This window comes from Musa acuminata, chromosome BXJ3-7, assembly GCF_036884655.1.
Source record: "Musa acuminata AAA Group cultivar baxijiao chromosome BXJ3-7, Cavendish_Baxijiao_AAA, whole genome shotgun sequence".
Lineage (NCBI taxonomy): Eukaryota > Viridiplantae > Streptophyta > Magnoliopsida > Zingiberales > Musaceae > Musa > Musa acuminata.
In genome coordinates, this window is record NC_088355.1 from 1,353,552 (window position 1) to 1,372,027 (window position 18,476).

The 18,476-nt window shown below is 37.7% G+C and overlaps 1 protein-coding gene and 1 pseudogene across 1 annotated transcript; one reads left to right on the top strand and one right to left on the bottom strand.

The window, feature by feature from the left end:
• The first annotated feature begins 239 nt into the window (after window positions 1-239).
• Window positions 240-17,141, top strand: LOC135642044 (magnesium transporter MRS2-A, chloroplastic-like). Its single transcript, XM_065157822.1, has 13 exons — window positions 240-678; window positions 5,930-6,002; window positions 6,689-6,759; window positions 8,078-8,163; window positions 8,255-8,345; window positions 8,885-8,953; window positions 11,741-11,821; window positions 11,912-12,077; window positions 12,592-12,637; window positions 14,851-14,931; window positions 16,300-16,382; window positions 16,834-16,877; window positions 16,972-17,141. The coding sequence occupies exons 1-13, from the start codon at window positions 286-288 to the stop codon at window positions 17,065-17,067; spliced, it is 1,380 nt and encodes a 459-aa protein (XP_065013894.1). The 5' UTR covers window positions 240-285; the 3' UTR covers window positions 17,068-17,141.
• LOC135642045 (U-box domain-containing protein 17-like) lies at window positions 1,231-2,257 on the bottom strand (annotated as a pseudogene).
• Window positions 17,142-18,476: the final 1,335 nt, after the last annotated feature.

Here is an 18,476-nt window from a genome sequence, read left to right on the forward strand (position 1 = left end):
TCGTCCACCAAAACAAAGCGAAAAAGAGCGAATTAGCATTTTTCTGCAAAATTACTTTCCTACGTGCTCGATTTCACTAACCGAGCTACTCGTTATTTAGTTGGATGAGTGGGTCCCACGTTTCGGTCATCTTCAACCTCTGCCGTAGCTTCCATTCGTTAGGTAGGTTGTCGGGTACTCGACGATCGTGTAGGAAAACGTCTGGGCGTAGCTGACTAGAGTAGTGATGAACTTGTTTCGTGGGACGATGCTCGTTATCACAGCAGTTTGTTGAAGCCGATCCTGATGACTTCTCACTCTTCTTCTATTCTCGTCTTCCTCGACCTGCCCCAATTCCTCCACCAATCCCACCCCGCCGCTTTCCTTCGCTTTCCCGCCCTCTCCCCCCTCGCTTCTTCCAAGAGTTTGAGGCGCGCGGCGGGAAAGCTCCTCTCGATCGACCCCGTGCTCTCTATCTCCAGAGCCGCTGCGAGGTCGTCGCCAGCGGAGGGAGGAGCTGATGGAGGTGCTCTCGTCGACGAGGGGAAAAAGCAAGAGGAGTTAATCGGGGCGGACAAGTCGGCGTTTCCGCCAGACGGCGCCGGCAATGGCGGATCGTTGCTGCGACGGCAGAAGCAGCAGAGGAACGCGGCCTCTGGGGATTCGGTGTCGCTCGGAATCAGGGAACCAGTGTATGAGGTAATCTATTTGTCAAATTCCCTTTTTAATATGTTTGAATAGGCCTGCGAGTTCTTGATCTTGTTCCTTTTTTTTTTTCTTTTCTGTTTTCTTTATTTCTTTGGATAATTCAATCCCATTTACATTTTCAATTTATGCATGATTAGGTTATCAATTAGTATGGCAATGGACATCTTAATTCTGCAGCTAACTGCGAGATGCGATTCTGTTAGATAGATGTTATTACATATTACCAGCACATATTTTTACATGGGACCGAGCATCCATAATAGCTAATTACATATTACCCCTGTAGTTAGCTACCTTTAGCATCCTGATCCCTATACTTTAAAAAGTTACATAGGCATCTCTATAATTACGAAAGTGAAACATCTAGATCCATTTATCTTAACATCATCGGTTTTACCAACGGAAACACAAAAACAAAAGACAAAAAGATAATTTTAACATTCCAGTTTATGGTGACGGACGGTGTCAGTGGTCGCAGATGTAGAGTAGTAATGGAGCGCTCTATGGCTCCATCACGAAGCGGCATTTGTGACATAGAGTCATTAGTGCCGATCTCGGAATAATCAAGACCTTGTAGCTGGCTCCCCTACTCGCTCTCCAAAACCCTCAACAACACCTCCGCTTTGCTCTTCCCCCTCGTGCTCACCTCGTAGTCGCTGTCGGCTAGAGCCCTTACGACCACCTTCGCCCCATCCACCTCCCTAACATCCCCTACCGCCTTGTCTCCACTACTCTTTACCAGGTTTAGCAGCGTGGCCGTAACGTTTTCCCTTGCCCTCCCGCTCCCCCAACTACCAAATCCACCAGGACGCTGACGCCATCCACCCTCCAAAATGCCTCTATTCTCTCGTCGCATCCTGCCACTTGGGCGATCACTGCCATCACGTCCTCTACCACCCCCCTTCGCCTGTCCTTCACCACTAGCGCGAGGAGGGGCGATACGACGCCTAGCTCAATGAGGGCAGTGTGGCTGAGCTGGTAGAGGTCCAAGCCAAAGAGGACCTTGAGCGCGTCCTTGATGGACCTAGTCGGCACGTCGAGGGCACTGAGGAGGTCCACAAGGGCAGTAATGAGGGGCTTCTTGACTCGATAATAGAGCGGTATGCCTCAACAGAGAGGAGGCTATAAAAGGTTATAGCGGCGTGTTGGGTGGCGGCGGGGGAGAGGAGGTAGAGGGCAGCAGCAAGAGCGTCGAGGATGCCCGGGGTGTACATGAGCGCCTCGCGGGTGGAGATGGAGAGGTTGAGGAGGGCAGCTACGACATTCTCCTGGGCCTCGGCCGCGGACGAGTGGTGGTGGTTGAGGAGGCGAGCAGCAAGGAGGGGCACGACGCCGGCGTCAACGAGGGGAGTGCACATCTCCGAGTCCTGCTTTGATGGGCGACATATCTCCACAATGGCTTCGATAGTGAACTTCGATTCTTTGGCGACAGAGCACCAATGTAGATGCAGAGTGGCGAAAGGATCGCTCGGCAACTGCATTGGCGTTGACGCCAGTGGTGTCGTCGTCTGCCACCATTAAAATTATCTTTTTGCCCTTTGTTTTCATGTTTTCGTTAGTAAAATTAGCATCGTTAGAGTAAATGAACATAGATATTTCACTTTCGTAACTATAGGGATGTTAATATAACTTTTTTAAATGTAGGGATCGGTATGCTAAAAGTAGCTAACTACATGGGGTAATCTATAATTAACCCTCACCATAAGGTTTATAAGTACTTAAAACTCCTGACGTTTGCACCTTAACTACTTGGATGTCTCCTCGGGGATCATACATGCAGCCTGACCCTGATTCTGAAAATGGCAATTCTGGTTTCCCAAAACCAAGAACCATAACCGAACCAAATTGGCCTAGTTCTGGAACCGGAACAGATAGTTCCGATTTCGGTTCAAACCATCAATTTTTCATTTTTTTTATTTTTTTATTATTTAATTATGAAATGATCAATATACTCTTGAAAATAGCATTATATGACTATTGAGAGGGGCAAACTGATTGTTTGCCCCTCCAACCAGGTGCTAGACGATTGGGCCAACACTCACTCAAGCTTGACATTTATTGAGTTTATTTTATTTTATTTTTTAAACCACAGAACTGAACTGTTCGGGTTTTCCAAACCCAGGGACCGGAACCGAATCGTGCGGGGCCAATTACAGTTCGGTTTGGAATTAGCGAACCGCTGGGCCGGTTTAATTCTGATTCTAGTCCGGTTTGGTTCTGGATTGAACTGAACCATGGTCAAGGCTACATACATGTTCCTTGTTACTCGTTATCTGATAATATAAGAAAGACAGGTAATTAAACTTTCAAGTGTGAGACTGGAATAGCATTTCAGTGAACGCTCTTGGACGGTGCTAGGTTGAGGGCAAGTTTATGCATTTTCAACATGTTCTGCACTTGATCAAATACACATCAGAATATGTGAAACCTATCAAGTTGCTGATGGAAGCTGTTTGATCGAATACGTTCAGGGAGTTTAACTGCTGTTGCAACTAAGGGACTACTTTCTTGATCTTGTTAGATGATTCAATTGTAATATCTTATGACCAAGTCTCAGATAGTTGATGCACTTGTACATGTATGTTGAATCAAGAGACCGTTGCTGTTGGATGCTTCACTGTAGCATCCCCAAATAATGGGGATCTGATGTGATGTCTAAAGGGTCATATTACTATAAAAATTCTAGTTTCAGTTGAGAACTGCTCATATCAACTAGCTTTCCTGGTTCATTAATTATTAGCAGACCTGTAACCTAATTGATCTGAATGGCATAGCTTTTAGAGACATAATGGCTACACTAACGCCCTAAAGAATGTGGCAAAGAAACTTATTTCCTATCATAATAATACTTTGCTCTCATAATTCATCTGTTAGGGGCTTTCAAGGTTTTATTCATGTCAAGGACCAAAATTTTTACCCTCAGAGAATCAAAGCTGGTGGATGTGTGTTCTTATGGAGGAATTATGGTAACTCAAATTGATGATTGTCTCCAGCAGTAATCTTATTGAGCTAAACATACCATTCTCTGATTGGTGGGACACTTTGTTTTTTTATTTTTCTTTGTATAATCAACCAAAGGTTTCATCACATTTCAGCTTATTCCAGTCATATTATTCAGATTTGGCAACTACGTAACTAGCCTGATTCAATTCAGAACAATATAACCCACCTTGTGTTATTGATGACAATCTATGATGTGCCTCAAAAAAATTACATGTTTCTCTATATGTGTATAGTCAAATTACATTTAGGTTTATAGTTCTATTTGTAGACATCTTTGTACCATGTCCAATTGGTTTTTTAGTCAAGTGAAGGATCACCATCATATTAATTTTGATTTTAATTTGACAATGAAATGATTTAAACAGCAGATTTTTTGAGATAGTTGGACTATTACCATACTTTAAACATTTTTTCTTCCTTCTTTCTTTGCTCTCTTCAGTTTTTAAGCATATGTCATTAAATAGTCACTGTTTCCTGTTGGATGGAGTTATTTGTTCACCACTTTCCTTATATAACAAGGAATTCTTAAAAGAGCATGAAACTTAGGAGAAACAGAGGGTTGCTTTGGTAGTTTGGTGCTTGGGATGAAGATCATATGAAGGCAACTGGATAATAATGATTTGGTAGAAGAATAATTTAAATAATAAAAAGGCATATATAGAAGTAAAAAGAAGAAGTCACTATTATTGCACTGAAGATGCTATAAAATTATCAAGATCTTAGGAAATATGTGGTGAATGATTCATCCAAAAGATTTTGATAGCATAATTATTAAATGTTTATGATGACAATTGACCAAGAGTGGATGATTATCGCTCTGACGCTATGTTTACGCATTTGCATGAATCAGTTGATGGCAATCAAAGTAAAATATTTTCTGAGTTTTCCAAATTTTAATGGCAAAGGATAAACCTATGTAAAACAAAATTAGTAGTTAACCTAAGATTTGCACTAATATGAGTAATGTAAACAAATTATGAAGTCTTAAAAGAAGTTGGAAGGTTTCAACATTTTGTAATGTAAAATTTAAACAATTAAAAGAGCACAGATATGAAAAGTATAAAAGAAGGAAGGAGGGTTCTCTTTTTTCCTTTAACCAAAGAAGAATCTGAACCAGATTGTCATTCTCTTTTTTTCTTTAACCAAACAAAGATTCTGAACCAGATTGGTGCGGCCTAAGATGGATGGCTGTGGTGGAGTATAGCAGTCACAGCATGTGTGACTGATGAGCTCCAATAAGGCAATCTATGGTTGAATTTTACTCTACCTTTGTACCGCAGGAGATTTGGAGAGAGAGAGATCAAGGTAAGAAAAAGAAATTTTGGTCATAACCAAAAGATGAAGATCAATAGTAATTTATTGATTCATATATGCTAGATGATCTTTGCTAGTTCCCTCTCCTTTCCTTTTATATTTTTCTAGTACATAAAAGACCACAACTATCAACAATAAAATTAATTGACTCAAGTTACTAAGCCATAAAGTACAAAGGAACAAGTCACAAAAACATAATAAAAGTGGCTTAGAGTTTCTGTCTTTTCTTTTTAATACCACCATTTATCTTCTAATGTATTTCTGGCAAATTATCTTCTTTTGAAAGCCTCAGAAATTTTTCCAAGCAACAAAAATTGTGCAATTTGGAACTTTTACAGATAAAAGTCATAAGCAAGTCTAACCTTGCACTGCATTAGAAACCAATCACATAACATTATTAAATATTGCCATTGTGTGATCCATCAGTGCCTGACATCCGGAAATTGCAGAAATCACCTGAGCATTTACGTTTCCAACTGTGTCATCCATGATTTCACATAACAAGTACAAGAATAAAACCTGTTGCATAATTGTTTGCTTGAGTTGATTGTTATATTTTTCAGCTCACTGGTGTCTCTCACTACCTCTCTGAGCATGTGTCTGCACACCTGAATGTTCCAGGATGGCAGGACCTATATATCTGCTTGTCATCTTATAGTAATCCTGATTATTTGCGTAACAGAATATGTTTGTATTTGCTTCTGTATGCTTCATGAATGACTGAGATAACCTGATCATTGGTTATTTACTGTTGAACTTTACAGTTTATGGATCATATTTTTAAACAATAGAGTTGGTCTGATGTTTACCAATTTAAATTGACTTTACCCTATTAATGCCTTTTGATCTGATTGCTTCTGTAGACTAACTTAGAAGAACATGCATGAAACTATAAACTATCTCTTGATAGAGCTTTCATGTTCAGGTGATCGAAGTTAAATCAGATGGTACAATGTCTACAAGAAAGATTAACAGACGACAATTGTTGAAATCAAGTGGTAGGTACTAAGAAACTCTGAAGTTCTGGAAATTTTCAAACTAGAATGTTTTGACTCATTTTACTTCTCCAAATAAGCAGCTAGTGCAGATGGTTCTGCCAATGGGTTTGGAGGGTCATTGTAGAGGTTATTTTCATGACTTGAACTATGCAACCTAGGTCATAAAAGTAGCAAACTTACTGTGGCATCAATGCTGGTAGAAATTAATATAGCAAAGCTATGGTTGCTTTACCACTTGGCAGTACTTCTAAGAATATTAAACTTCCAGATCTAGTTATGGATTCACAACATTTTTCTACTAATTTACTTGTATTCTTTAGCTCTGTTGGTAAGAACAAAAATCATTTTATTCCTTTTACCATATTGGACATTTAATGGAGAGCTACTCTACCTTCTAAAGTAGCAACCAGTTTCTCCAAAAGACAACCCACTGTGACATGTGGGTTTTTCCTTGTTTGCAGGACTAGACACTCTGCTGTAATTTCTAAGTTGTTGTGCCTAGATTGTTTGCAAGTTATGCATCACATGAAATCTTCTCTAACCTGGTTACCATACTTTGTGAAAACAGTTATGTAATTGTACCAGCTTGTGAAGTAGCTTGTGACAACACTTGTGTTATTTCATTAATATATATCTTTTTTTTCTCATGTAGTCATATTTACCTTGTTGAAATATTTCATTCTTAGGTCTTCGTCCCCGAGATATCAGGAGTGTCGACCCATCACTGTGGTTGATGAACTCAATGCCATCTTTGCTGGTAAATGAAGCAAATTGTGGTCCTATTAATTGATTTAAATTATAGATTTTAGTTTCTTATTTAAAGATATTGTGACTTTGTGGTTCAGTTTTCCTTCCTCCTTAGATCGCCCCATCTTTCTCCCTCTTTTTCTCTTTGTTCCTTCTCTCCATCTTTCTTCTTCTTTTGTTGAACCATCGGATAAGAAGATTCCATGACAGAATCTAACATAATCATTCAGCTGATTTTGGTCTATTTTCAACCAATCCGATTGATCTTTCATTGGTTTTGAATGATAATTGAGAAACTGAGATTTCTCAGCTTAGGGTGGGCTGATACTGATCTTGTCCAGGTTGGTCAATCTAGATCAGGATCAGCCAATTTTAATAATTCCTTTGTGACTGTTAAATTAGCTAGAATTTTGATCAACATTTATTTAGTTCAATTGATTTAAACCAATTCCTAAAATCTCTAATTATAAGGTTGAGAGATCAGCCAAAATTTGTCCACCTTGGATGATACTGATACATACTGGGTGTCTCAAGTCAGATGATGCTAGAAACTATGAGAAAATGGAAGAAAGAGGCAGAGATGGAAAGAAATGAAAAAGTTATCAAAAGAGGTCACATAAGAATTAGTGGTTTCACATGAATATAGAATTCAACATAATCCTCTAAGTCCTATGAAATGTTGACTTCATTCCAAGAAACCTCTAATTCAGTTCTCAAAAGATCATGTAAGAAGCAAAGATTTCACATGAAAACATAATTCATAATTATTTTAAAATTCCCTATAGGTAATATTGACTTTCCAATCCAGTAAAATCCTATTTTAATTGCTAAGGATAGTGTCTCCATCCAAGTTAATTCCTTGGAAGATACGCCTAACTTGTGTCCTCCAAAGCTTCCAACAGTTGAATCTGAATAAGCTAGGGTAACAAACACTGTTGCCTGTGTTATCTTGATTTATAATAAAACTCATGATTAAACTCACTTTTTATTTATCACTCATGTACTATTTTTATGTAATTGTTAACACCTGAGCTTTTACATCGAAGATCTTTTCTCCTCTAATGGTATTCTTCAATCTACAATATCTATATGCATGAAAATTATTTTATTTCTGCTATCAAATTTTTAAAAGATATCTGATGAATTTTTAGCTAAAGCAGTGGAATAATACTTATTCTGACCAGTTGTGCCCTGTGCATGATTGACAGATGATGCTATGAGAGTTGTTTATGGTTTCAATTAATCCAAACTTTGATGTAACATTATTGTCACTTGCTTAATTTATAATGTTTCGTAGCATATAATGTTTTTTGGTTGTTCTATGGTAGGTGCGAGATCAAGCTATATTACTAAATTTTGGTTCCTTACGAGCAATTGTTATGCATGAACATGTTCTTGTATTCAATTACAACAGGTGAAGCTTTTTAAGTGATAAGTTTGCTAGAATTCCTTATATATGGTCATACTCGATGTATTAATGGCATAGATTCTCTTGCACTTTGTAGAAAAGGAGGCAGAGCCTTCCTAAAGTCATTGTTACCTCGCTTAAATTCTAAAGATAGCAGTGGTGGACCTGCCATGCCTTTTGAGCTTGAGGTACTCTGCAGCCATTGTTTAAATATTGCATACCTGTTTTGTTAGAAGTTTGGTTCTGAAAGCATCTTAAGCATATGTTCTTAACTAAGTCTTAACAAATCCCCTATAAGTTGGTTTCCATGCGTTGGGTGTTTCTTTTGCACATACTGTTGGATAATTCTTCCATATTATATTCTTGGAGATTGATGTAATTTCAGACCTTAGTACATAACTATCATTAGTCAGATGATAATAATCACTTCCAGCTACTCAGCTATCAGCATAAGAGGCTTAACGTCATTCGATGATTTTATGGGTGCATCTTTGTTGTCTATCTTTTCACATGACCAAGAATATATAATTCCTGTATGTGTGATCCTTGCTATAGTGTTGACTTAATGGGCTGGGTTTTTCATAAAACCACCCATAATTTAATTAGTCAGATATCAGAGACTAAATATTTGCTTAAATCCTAAATGAATTCTGCTATTTATGGATGTGTACTCACTATACAAGAGGAATGTCTTCTAATATGTTACGTATATCTTGTGCTTATGTAGGTTGTTGAAGCTGCATTGCTTTCTCGAATAAACCGGCTGGAGCTTAAACTAATGGATGTTGAACCTCGTGTGAGTACAAAACCACTAAACATATTTTGTTCTATGAAGATTAGTTGGTCATAGAAAGGTTTCAAATCTCAATTGTATGGGTCAATACGAACTAATATTTATCAGTTTGATCAAGTAGACAAGTACCCGTATGTCAGTGATTGAAAGAGGCGCTCGGGCGCTTGCCTAGGCGCTCGGGCGAGGCGAGGCGAGGCCCGAGCGCCTCGCTAATGTCCCAGGCGGCGCGCTTCAAACAGGCGCCGCCTGGGCGTCCGCCCGAGCCCAGGCGCTGGGCGCTTCGGGCGAGCGCCTGGGTAAACCAAGTGACCGAACCAGGATTTTAGGTCTGGTTCGGTCCTGGTTCGGTTGTTAGTTGGTTCAATCGAACCAACTAAACCGATATAACACTTACCCAACCCTAACCCGCTGCCGCTCCCGATCTCGCTGCTCGTCGCTGTCGCTGCTCGCGTCTCCCACTGCTCGCGCCTCCCGCAAGCCCTCCAGCTGCTCACGCCTCCCGCGAGCCTTCCCGCTGCTCGCGACTCCCGCGAGCCCTCCCGCTGCTCGCGCCTCCCGTTGCTCGTGCCTCCCGCGAGCCCTCCCGTTGCTCGTGCCTCCCGCTCCCTTTCCCTTTCCCGCTGCCGCTGTCACCGCTCGCAGCTGTTTCCTCGTTTCTCCGTCAGGCTCAGTATATAGTATACTCTTAATATTAAGTTTATTTGAATTTTGAAATGATTAATTTTCAATACTGTTAATAGATTAATAATATATTCTTTTGATTTTAATGTTGTTAACTTTTATTTTGATGTAAAATTTTATTGTTTTGAATTTTGAAACTTTTTGTTAATGTGACATTGTGATTTTGTATCTTAGATTTTCTTAATTTAATAGCATATTTTTATTTAAAATTTTAAATAATTATATTTATTAATTATATTATATATTTTTATATTTTAGCGCCTCGCTTCGCTCGGGCGAGCGCCTAGCGCCTTGGGCGTTTTTGGACCTTGGCGCCTTTTGGCGCCTAGCGCTTTTTAAATCACTGCCATATGTAAACATGATATTGCTACAATAAGTTTCATTTTTCTTTTTATTTTATTCGATGAAACCAGGTGGTACATATTAGTATATCATCCAATATATTGATATTGTTTGAGTTCAATAAATTACCAAAGCTGGGATCTGATTGAGATTTAAATCCATATTCATATTTGGATATAAAAATATATCCTTTTTCATTGATGTCGTATATTTTCAAGTTTGCATAGGACATTTGGAAAGTCTTTATTGCTTGTCCATTGAGTGAGGTCTCTAGTTTACATTATTCAACATCATCATATATGCCTTCAACTTTGTTTTTTTCTGTGCAAGCTTTTTGCAGTTATATACTTCATTCATAGGTAGAGATAGACCTAAGAAAACTTTATTAGAGTCTAAAGCAAAGATTTAAATTTATTTAATTTAACTAAAGATAATGCATTGTACAAGACTCAATGGTGATAAAGAATCCATGCAACTGATCCCAAATAATTGGGAGGATATGGCTTGTTCTTCTTGTATTTACATTGTTGGCTAACTAATATTACATTCAATCATAACATCAAATAAATTTCATAGTGATATTTTATCTAATTACAACTAAGTTGGTAACAACTAAGTAATTGCTAGATAAGTTTAGTAAAGATTCTCCCTGGATGTGCTTCACTCTAAGATGTTACTATGATTGTTATCTATCTGTTTATTCTCTGTATTCATGAAATGATTGTTATCTATCTGTTTATTTCTCTGTATTCACGAAATGATTGGTATCTATCTGTTTATTTCTCTGTATTCATGATATCTTGGATTTAGCTCTTGAAGAGGCACATACTTGGATTGGCATTGGAGTCCAACCTCCCATGTTATATCCATGAAATACTGTTTTAAGGATGAAGAGACATTATATTAATGTTTGTTAGTTTAGATAGTTCTTAAGGTTTTGGTTTTAAATCTCAGTCAAGTATCAATATCTATAATCTATTAGACCAATATGGTACCATTGTATTGGGTGGTATAGTGATCAATACTCTTCAATACCAGCCATAATAATAATACTAACCAGTAGCAGACCATCTAGTTCGATACTAGTCTTTTTTTGAACTTGTAAAAAAAAATATCATTGAACTGAATTTGTAGCCTTGGTTCTGCTAGTTTGGTTTTTTACAATGCTCTGGAGTTGTTGGCTATCACATGATCCAATATGCAAATGAGGCATGCTGAAATACCTAACAGTTAGTGTTTCCTAGTCACTAGTTGAGGGAACTCAAGAGGAAAGTACAATGAAACTGTAGATTTCATTCCTAACTGTTGCTATTGCAAGATCTTATACCAAACAGTGGATCACTTGGCTTGCTTTGAATGCCAGGGGTAAGAGCTTGGTAAAACACCGAATACCAAAATCATGTATCCCACTGGCCCACAATAGGATATCCATTTACCTCTTATTTTAACCACAAAGATTAGAACACTTTTAGAACTTACTAATACATTATATAACTTGTGCTTACCAAGATATCTGTAGTTTGAGGAGATGATATCACCCATGCACATAGAGTAATCTTCGATTGTGATAGCCATTTCTATGCAAACTGGACTACTTTATTGGTTAGCAAGTTAGCCCATTGTTAAAGTTGATTATATAAACCTTAATTGTTTCTATCATCAACAAACCTCCTCCCATCAACCTAAAGAAAAATCTTCTATTATTGTGCATAACTTCTTTTATAATATGTAATCTTAGCTGAGCAGAGAGTACCATTTTGGTTCTAGGTGGTTGAATTACTCGAAGTTCTTCCCAATAGATTGACAGGTGATGTGCTGGAGCAGCTTCGTCTCAGTAAACAAACCCTGGCATGTTACACTACTCATCTAAACTTTTTTCATGTCTGATAAATATGTATAATTGTATCTTGATATATCCTCATTTGTGATGCATGGAAGGTTGAGTTGGGTTCACGAGCAGGAGAGCTGAAACAGATGCTTCTTGATCTGCTAGAGGATCCCCATGAAATTCGTCGCATATGTATATTGGGGCGAAATTGTAGAGTTCATCGAGGGAGCAGCGAAATGGAATGCTCCCTTCCCATGGACAAACAAATTGCTGAAGGTATCATCATTTTATCTTTTTTTTTCTCCATTTCTAGTTTGTAGCTTGTCATAACTCTTTTCAGACACCATAGCTGATAGCAGTACAGCTCTGCAAGGTTAATGTCATGTACTCAAAACCGAGTTATACTGTGCTTCAACATTTATCTAGCCTTTATGTTATTTGATTAATTCTAGGCACATATAGTTATCATAAGGCCACTTTTAATCTGCACGAAGTTTACCATGTGACTTATACACTAAATAGTGATAGTAGTAAAGTCCTTTGTTGTGTAAAATACTGTTCTAGGTGATGCATTTCTTCTCATGATACACATCCAGTTTAATGTCTTCCAGTGTATGTCTATCTTCTTGAGGTGATAATCACAATACTTTCAGATCTTTGTATGTCACTATTTTATCCTCTTGTATCTGTGTGCAATTATCTTTCATATGAATTTTGTATTATTTTCACAGTACATATATTTTCAACTGATATTCCTTCATGTTGTTTTGCAACAAAAATTCTTGTGCAGAAGAAGAGGAGGAAATTGAAATGCTTTTGGAGAATTATCTTCAGAGGTACAATAATTGGTGAATGAATACGCAGCATCAAAATGCTTTTCAAAAGTACCATAAGAATGAAATATATTTTTTTCTTTTGTAATACCATATGCATGCTTAAGAGTATTGTTTTAGAAAGAGAAATATAGAGTCAATCTCTGGCATGAGGATTGGTACTGATTTCATTGATTGAAGCATATTGTGCAGCACTCAAGTGTGCCAATGGGCACACATTGAAATATGCCATTTAAGATTGTCATGCTTCCAAATATGAAGCAACCATCCTTTGATATTCTATCCATACCCTGAATAAAGAAACCCTTGCGCTGAAATTTTTATATATTTCTAATTCTAGTTGGTACTACTTTTTATTTCTTTTTGGCAAAGCTTAAGACAACACTTCCAAGAAGAGGGACTTGGTATGAAGAGCTTTAGCTGAGACCATTTTTTGCACTGAGCTTATTAATGCAAGAGGTGAAGTCATTTGTTTTTGGATAGGGTTCATATACTGAATAAAGAAACCCTTGCACTAAAATCTTTATATATTTCTAATTCCAGTTGGTACTACTTTTTAATTCTTTGTGTCAAAGCTTAAGACAACACTTTCAAGAAAGGGACTTGTTAATTGCTGAAGAGATTTAGATCTTTCTGTTCAAATAACAACTACAGTGAAACAGGTCAGGAACAACAACTCTCTTTATGGTAAACAGATCCATTTAGTTGTGGCTAGTTTTCCACTGAGCTTATTAATGCAAGAGCTCAGGTCCTTTGTTTTTAGGTTAGGGTTATGAGTATTTTTAATTAGGATTGAATTTACTTTAACCTTAGTTTGATTTGATTTTGGGTCTAAAGCATGATATAATGGGTTGATTGAGCCAAGTCAAGCTTGCTTTATTGAATTTTTTTTTAGTTAGTCCAATTTTAAATGAAATTAGGTTTAGATTAGTTTTCAGTCTTTTGTTAACCTGATGGCCTAGTTGTCTCTTCTCTTCTCCTTCCATTGATACCCTTCTTCTAACATATCTGATTTCTGCAATCTGACCATCCAAATTACAATGTCTATCTGAATCCCCTTGTCCAGCTCATCTTAATCAAGCATGTTTGGCAGAATTTAGTCTGTCATGGCATCATAATCTGTTGGGTAGTATAATAGTATGATTAACTGGTGCAGTTGTTATAGGCACCATCAGAGGAGCCCTCTGATCCCTGATGGCCAAGCCTTCTTCATAGTCTCCTTGTCCTTGCTAAGCTTTCCCATCTTCCCTCTAGCTCGCCAAACTCCTCTCTTGCCATCTCTCTTCACCTATTTGCATCATTTTCATTGTTAAAGTGCTCCTCAGCCCCTTCCATTGTCAACCATAATACCATTGTACTTTGGCCTTCAGGTATGATATCCATCATATCCAATCCAGAGCCATTCTCCAGTCTTCCTCTTCTCTTCTCTTCTCTTTTAAATAAAAGTTTGTAAGTTATGGCTCTCTTCTTTTCTCGCAGGAGGAGCAGATGACTTGGTGCTTTAAATCCCCAATTAAGAACTTCAGTTTGGAGGCTTTTGTTATAATAACTATTCCAGTATTAGACCATTCTATTCATTTTCATTCGTATCTTCTATTTCTCTCTCTCTCTCTCTCTCTCTCTCTCTCTCTCTCTCTTTGCCATAATCTTTTTATTTTTAATACAGTTGGAATCTCGAGTATTTTTGGTACTGACTAAAGAGGAAGAGAAGTCTATATATGGGTTCACCATAAGTTGAAATCTGCAGAAGTTACTGCAACATAGATAGAGCAAGCAACAGAAGTTGAGCCGCATCTAGCACTTTCTTTTTGTCATATCAATCGAATTTTGTGATGCAAATAAGACCAAATATATTATATTATATAATATGTACCTGTTTCTATAATACGGCCCTTTAAGTAGGCCTAGTAGTTTAAATCTTATGCATTAAATTTGTAATTCCTTGATCTTTTGAAGATATAGCTGAACAATTAACATAGTTCAATAGATTTTTAAAGATTTCTATAATTTTGAAATAAATGAATTGTATGCTTATTTTGCATCTTTCCTACTGAATGATTGGTAATCAAAAGTGGTCCCCAATACAAAAGCCAAAATAATCATATTCATAGTAATTGGTCATATGTTACTTGCAAATGCAGGTAGGTGTATGAGAAGTATTTGTTAAAAATAAATGCATAGCTTACAACATGTTCAGCTTATTTATCTTTCCTCAGATGTGAATCCTGCCATGGTCAAGCTGAGAGACTTCTTGATTCTGCCAAGGAAATGGAAGACTCGATTGCTGTGAACTTGAGGTCTCCATAATTCTTCTTATCTTACCATTTAGCATTGCCAAGTAGCATTAACTACTCCCTATTTTACTGTCTTTGTTGAATCAACCAATTGCAGTGCTCTTCCATAATGTTTATTAGTTTATGATCTATGCTAAAGTTAAAAGAATAAACTAATCAAGGACAACCCACCTCAATCCACAATCATAACAGCTTCAATGACCAGTTACAGTCTTGTTTGTCATTGTCAATTCTTTTCTTATTTGCACCTCAGATATGGGCATAGCTTCCAACATCAGTTTGTCCTTTGCCTTTGCCAGGCTTTTCAAAGATTAGGTTAATTGTTTAGGTCTCATTTGACTCACCTTTACTAAAGCTTGCCCTGCATATGGTTCATATGACTGCAGCCACATTGTGAAAAAAAATCTTCATCTACTTGTCTTTGAGTTGTGTTCTATATATAGCTAAGTCCACACTGATATAAAAGGCTTAAACAATAACTCTGGTGATGCTAAGCTTTAAAAGGTGACATAAATCAATTAGACATCACTGATGGATAAATTCATCGTAAAAATTGAAATGAATATTAAAATTAGGTGTATCAACATCAAGATAGCTTTCTAGTTGCCAATTTTAGTTGACTACTGTACCAAGTTTGCTTCCAGTTTCCCTGATCCAAAGGCTCTATCCACACAATGACCTATTAAATTAGCGGGGAAGCAAACTAAGTTTCCTTCTTCCCAATTTAGAATGACTTTTAGAACATGTTATATGCCTGCTAGCCACCCATCATAGTTTTCTTTTGCAGGAATAGATGTCCCAGTTGTTGCATCATAGGCTGTTTCTATACAGGAATGGATGACCCAGTTGTTCGATAGCTGGCCATACACTCTGTTCAGTGCTTAAATTCATATTCAATATTCAATTATATATTTTGAATTTTTACCTTCTTGATGATAAAATACAAACAAATATTCAAATTCTGAAAATGATTAGAGAATTTCAAGGAATACTCAAGAAAATGATTCCTTCCAATTAGATCATCTTTTTTTTTTTCCCTTAATGTCCATCCACAATTTTATGTATATATCTGGGGTCCTAAAAAATCAGAAACTAATAAATGACCCCTTGAAAGCATATCTGGTGCATGATGCTCTTAGATCTTATAATTTTGTGTTAATTAGTTAGTCCAATGGGTGGTTCGCTTATATAATTTTTTAACCAACCTTCCTCACAAATCATTGTAATGGATCCTAAAGATGATAACAACCTAAATTTATTAGTTTACCTAGCCTTTTCTTTATAATATCTTATGCTGAATGTTCTTGTTTTAATACTTTATGTTTTTAAGAAGGTCAAATTTCATTGACTTATCATAAAGTGAATTCATAGCTCTCGCCGACTCGAAGTAAGCAGAGTGGAGCTGCTTCTCCAGGTCGGGACATTCTGTGTTGCAGTGGGTGCTTTAGTAGCAGGTATGACTTTTCTGGCATTTGTAACGTTGATTACTCTTTGGTACATTATCAAAATTGTATCTTATGAGATCTCAATGCATTCATCATTTTTTGTATTGAAAAACACATGATTCAATAACCAACAAGTTCATGGTCTTCTTCAAGTCTTGAAGAGTCATTCTCCAAATCATAGAACACTTTTTGAGTTTTGTCTCTCTCTCTTTCTCTCTCTCTCTCTCAAACGTAAATTGAAATTGTATTGACTGTTATCTGAAGAATCTAATTCCATATATTGTCTATGCATGACATTGCTGGTGTCACCTTTGTTTTAGCGTCACCTTATTGAGTAGATCTGCCAGAACAACTATAAGAATGCCATAAAGTACCCAACCAAATTGATTTTCATGTATTTTCTTGTTGACAATGTCATTCTTTCTCATGGTGTATTAGTTGTATATAATTGCATTTGCAGGAATATTCGGAATGAACCTGAGATCCTACCTCGAGGAGCACTCGGTACGACTCCCATCTTTTATTTTTTGTTTTCCAAGTGTTTTTATTGATCGGTTTCAAAAAACTCTATCCCCCGTGACGTATGAACTCGGTGCAGTATGCGTTTTGGTTGACCACAGCGGGGATTATAATCGGTGCAGTGGCTGCATTTTTTGTCGTGTACTCTTATCTGAAGACCAGAAGAGTACTGTAGGATGATGCATTTCTGATGAGCACATATGATTCTTCAGACATAATAATAAGAGAATGATTGATGCGTTTTCATGATGAGCAGCTCAACGTGGGAGGTGCATTGTCCATTAAAATTGATGCATCTCCTCATCATCAATTGAATGGATGTGTTCCGAGAGTTGCCCATCATTAATGACTCCGATCTGAATTCGACAAATTTTGTCTATCAGGTTGTCTGCCGGACGGAAAAGTTGAACATTGTGATCGGAGCAGTTACAGGCGTAGGCTTTTGTACTCACAATAATAAGAGTGTCTGTGTCATTTTGGCTTAGCGTCATGCATGCGTGTACTGCTATGGTTCCTAAGAGTTCGAGTGGTGGATATGGGAGGCATCGAACCATCCGATCTAAGATCATGCCATGTTATTGTCAATACGGAGATCTGACTCGACTTATTTGATTAGATAGGAATGCCAAGCTGCATACAAAGGAAGGCTTAAAAAAAATTTATTTATATCTTTATAATTATGAAAGTAAGATATTTAATCTTATTTATCTTAACGTTGTTGATTTTATTGATGGAAGACGTAATACATGCAGAATTATTATTTTTATTAATGAAAAAATAATTATTTTAAGCATTATCAGTGATGCCTTCATGTTATTAGGTAGGTTTGCCAACGATCGTCGTGATGCCTCATCGCCCTCCTCCGACAATAGCTCCATCTGCTCTCCTTGTTGGCACATGCACATCCTCCTATCCCTGTCGATCACGCACGTGTATTGGTACCTCGCTTTCACTAGCTTCCCCACTTCTAGGCAACCATGTCAAAGACCTCTGCGATTCGTAAGAACTGTGCTTATGTTATCGTGGGGAAGCCACCAAGGATGCAAAACATGTCGTGCGTGAACCCATAGCACTCGTCGTTCTCTCATGCCATGTCGGATAGGTGAACCCACACATCGACCATTGCGTCATAGGCTAGTGTGAACTGCAACACGTTCTTCTCTCGTCGTGCACACCAACCACAAACATCATCTAATGCTCCTCCAACCTAATGCATGCGAAGGAGCATCGCAGGCTAGGCATAGGGGGCCCACAACGTTAGACTTAGGACATCACATCATATATATATATATATATAGACGTCATTGATGAAGGCCTAGGAATGACATTCCAATTCGTTGACCACCACTAGCTCCTTCCCAACGGTGACTAGCCGGTAGGAGAGCAGGAGGTCGAAGAACCGATGGCAAGCATCGTTGTTGCCCTCATCTAATCCCAATCGAGTGGAAGCTCATCTCTCCCTAACAACAACCCTCTCTATCCTTCCTTGTTTTCTATCTCTAGCTTTTCGAGTCAGCCACTAATGCTTGGATCTCACTGCCATCAATCCCTAATTGCCCCCATGACCTCCTGCTCTCTTGCATA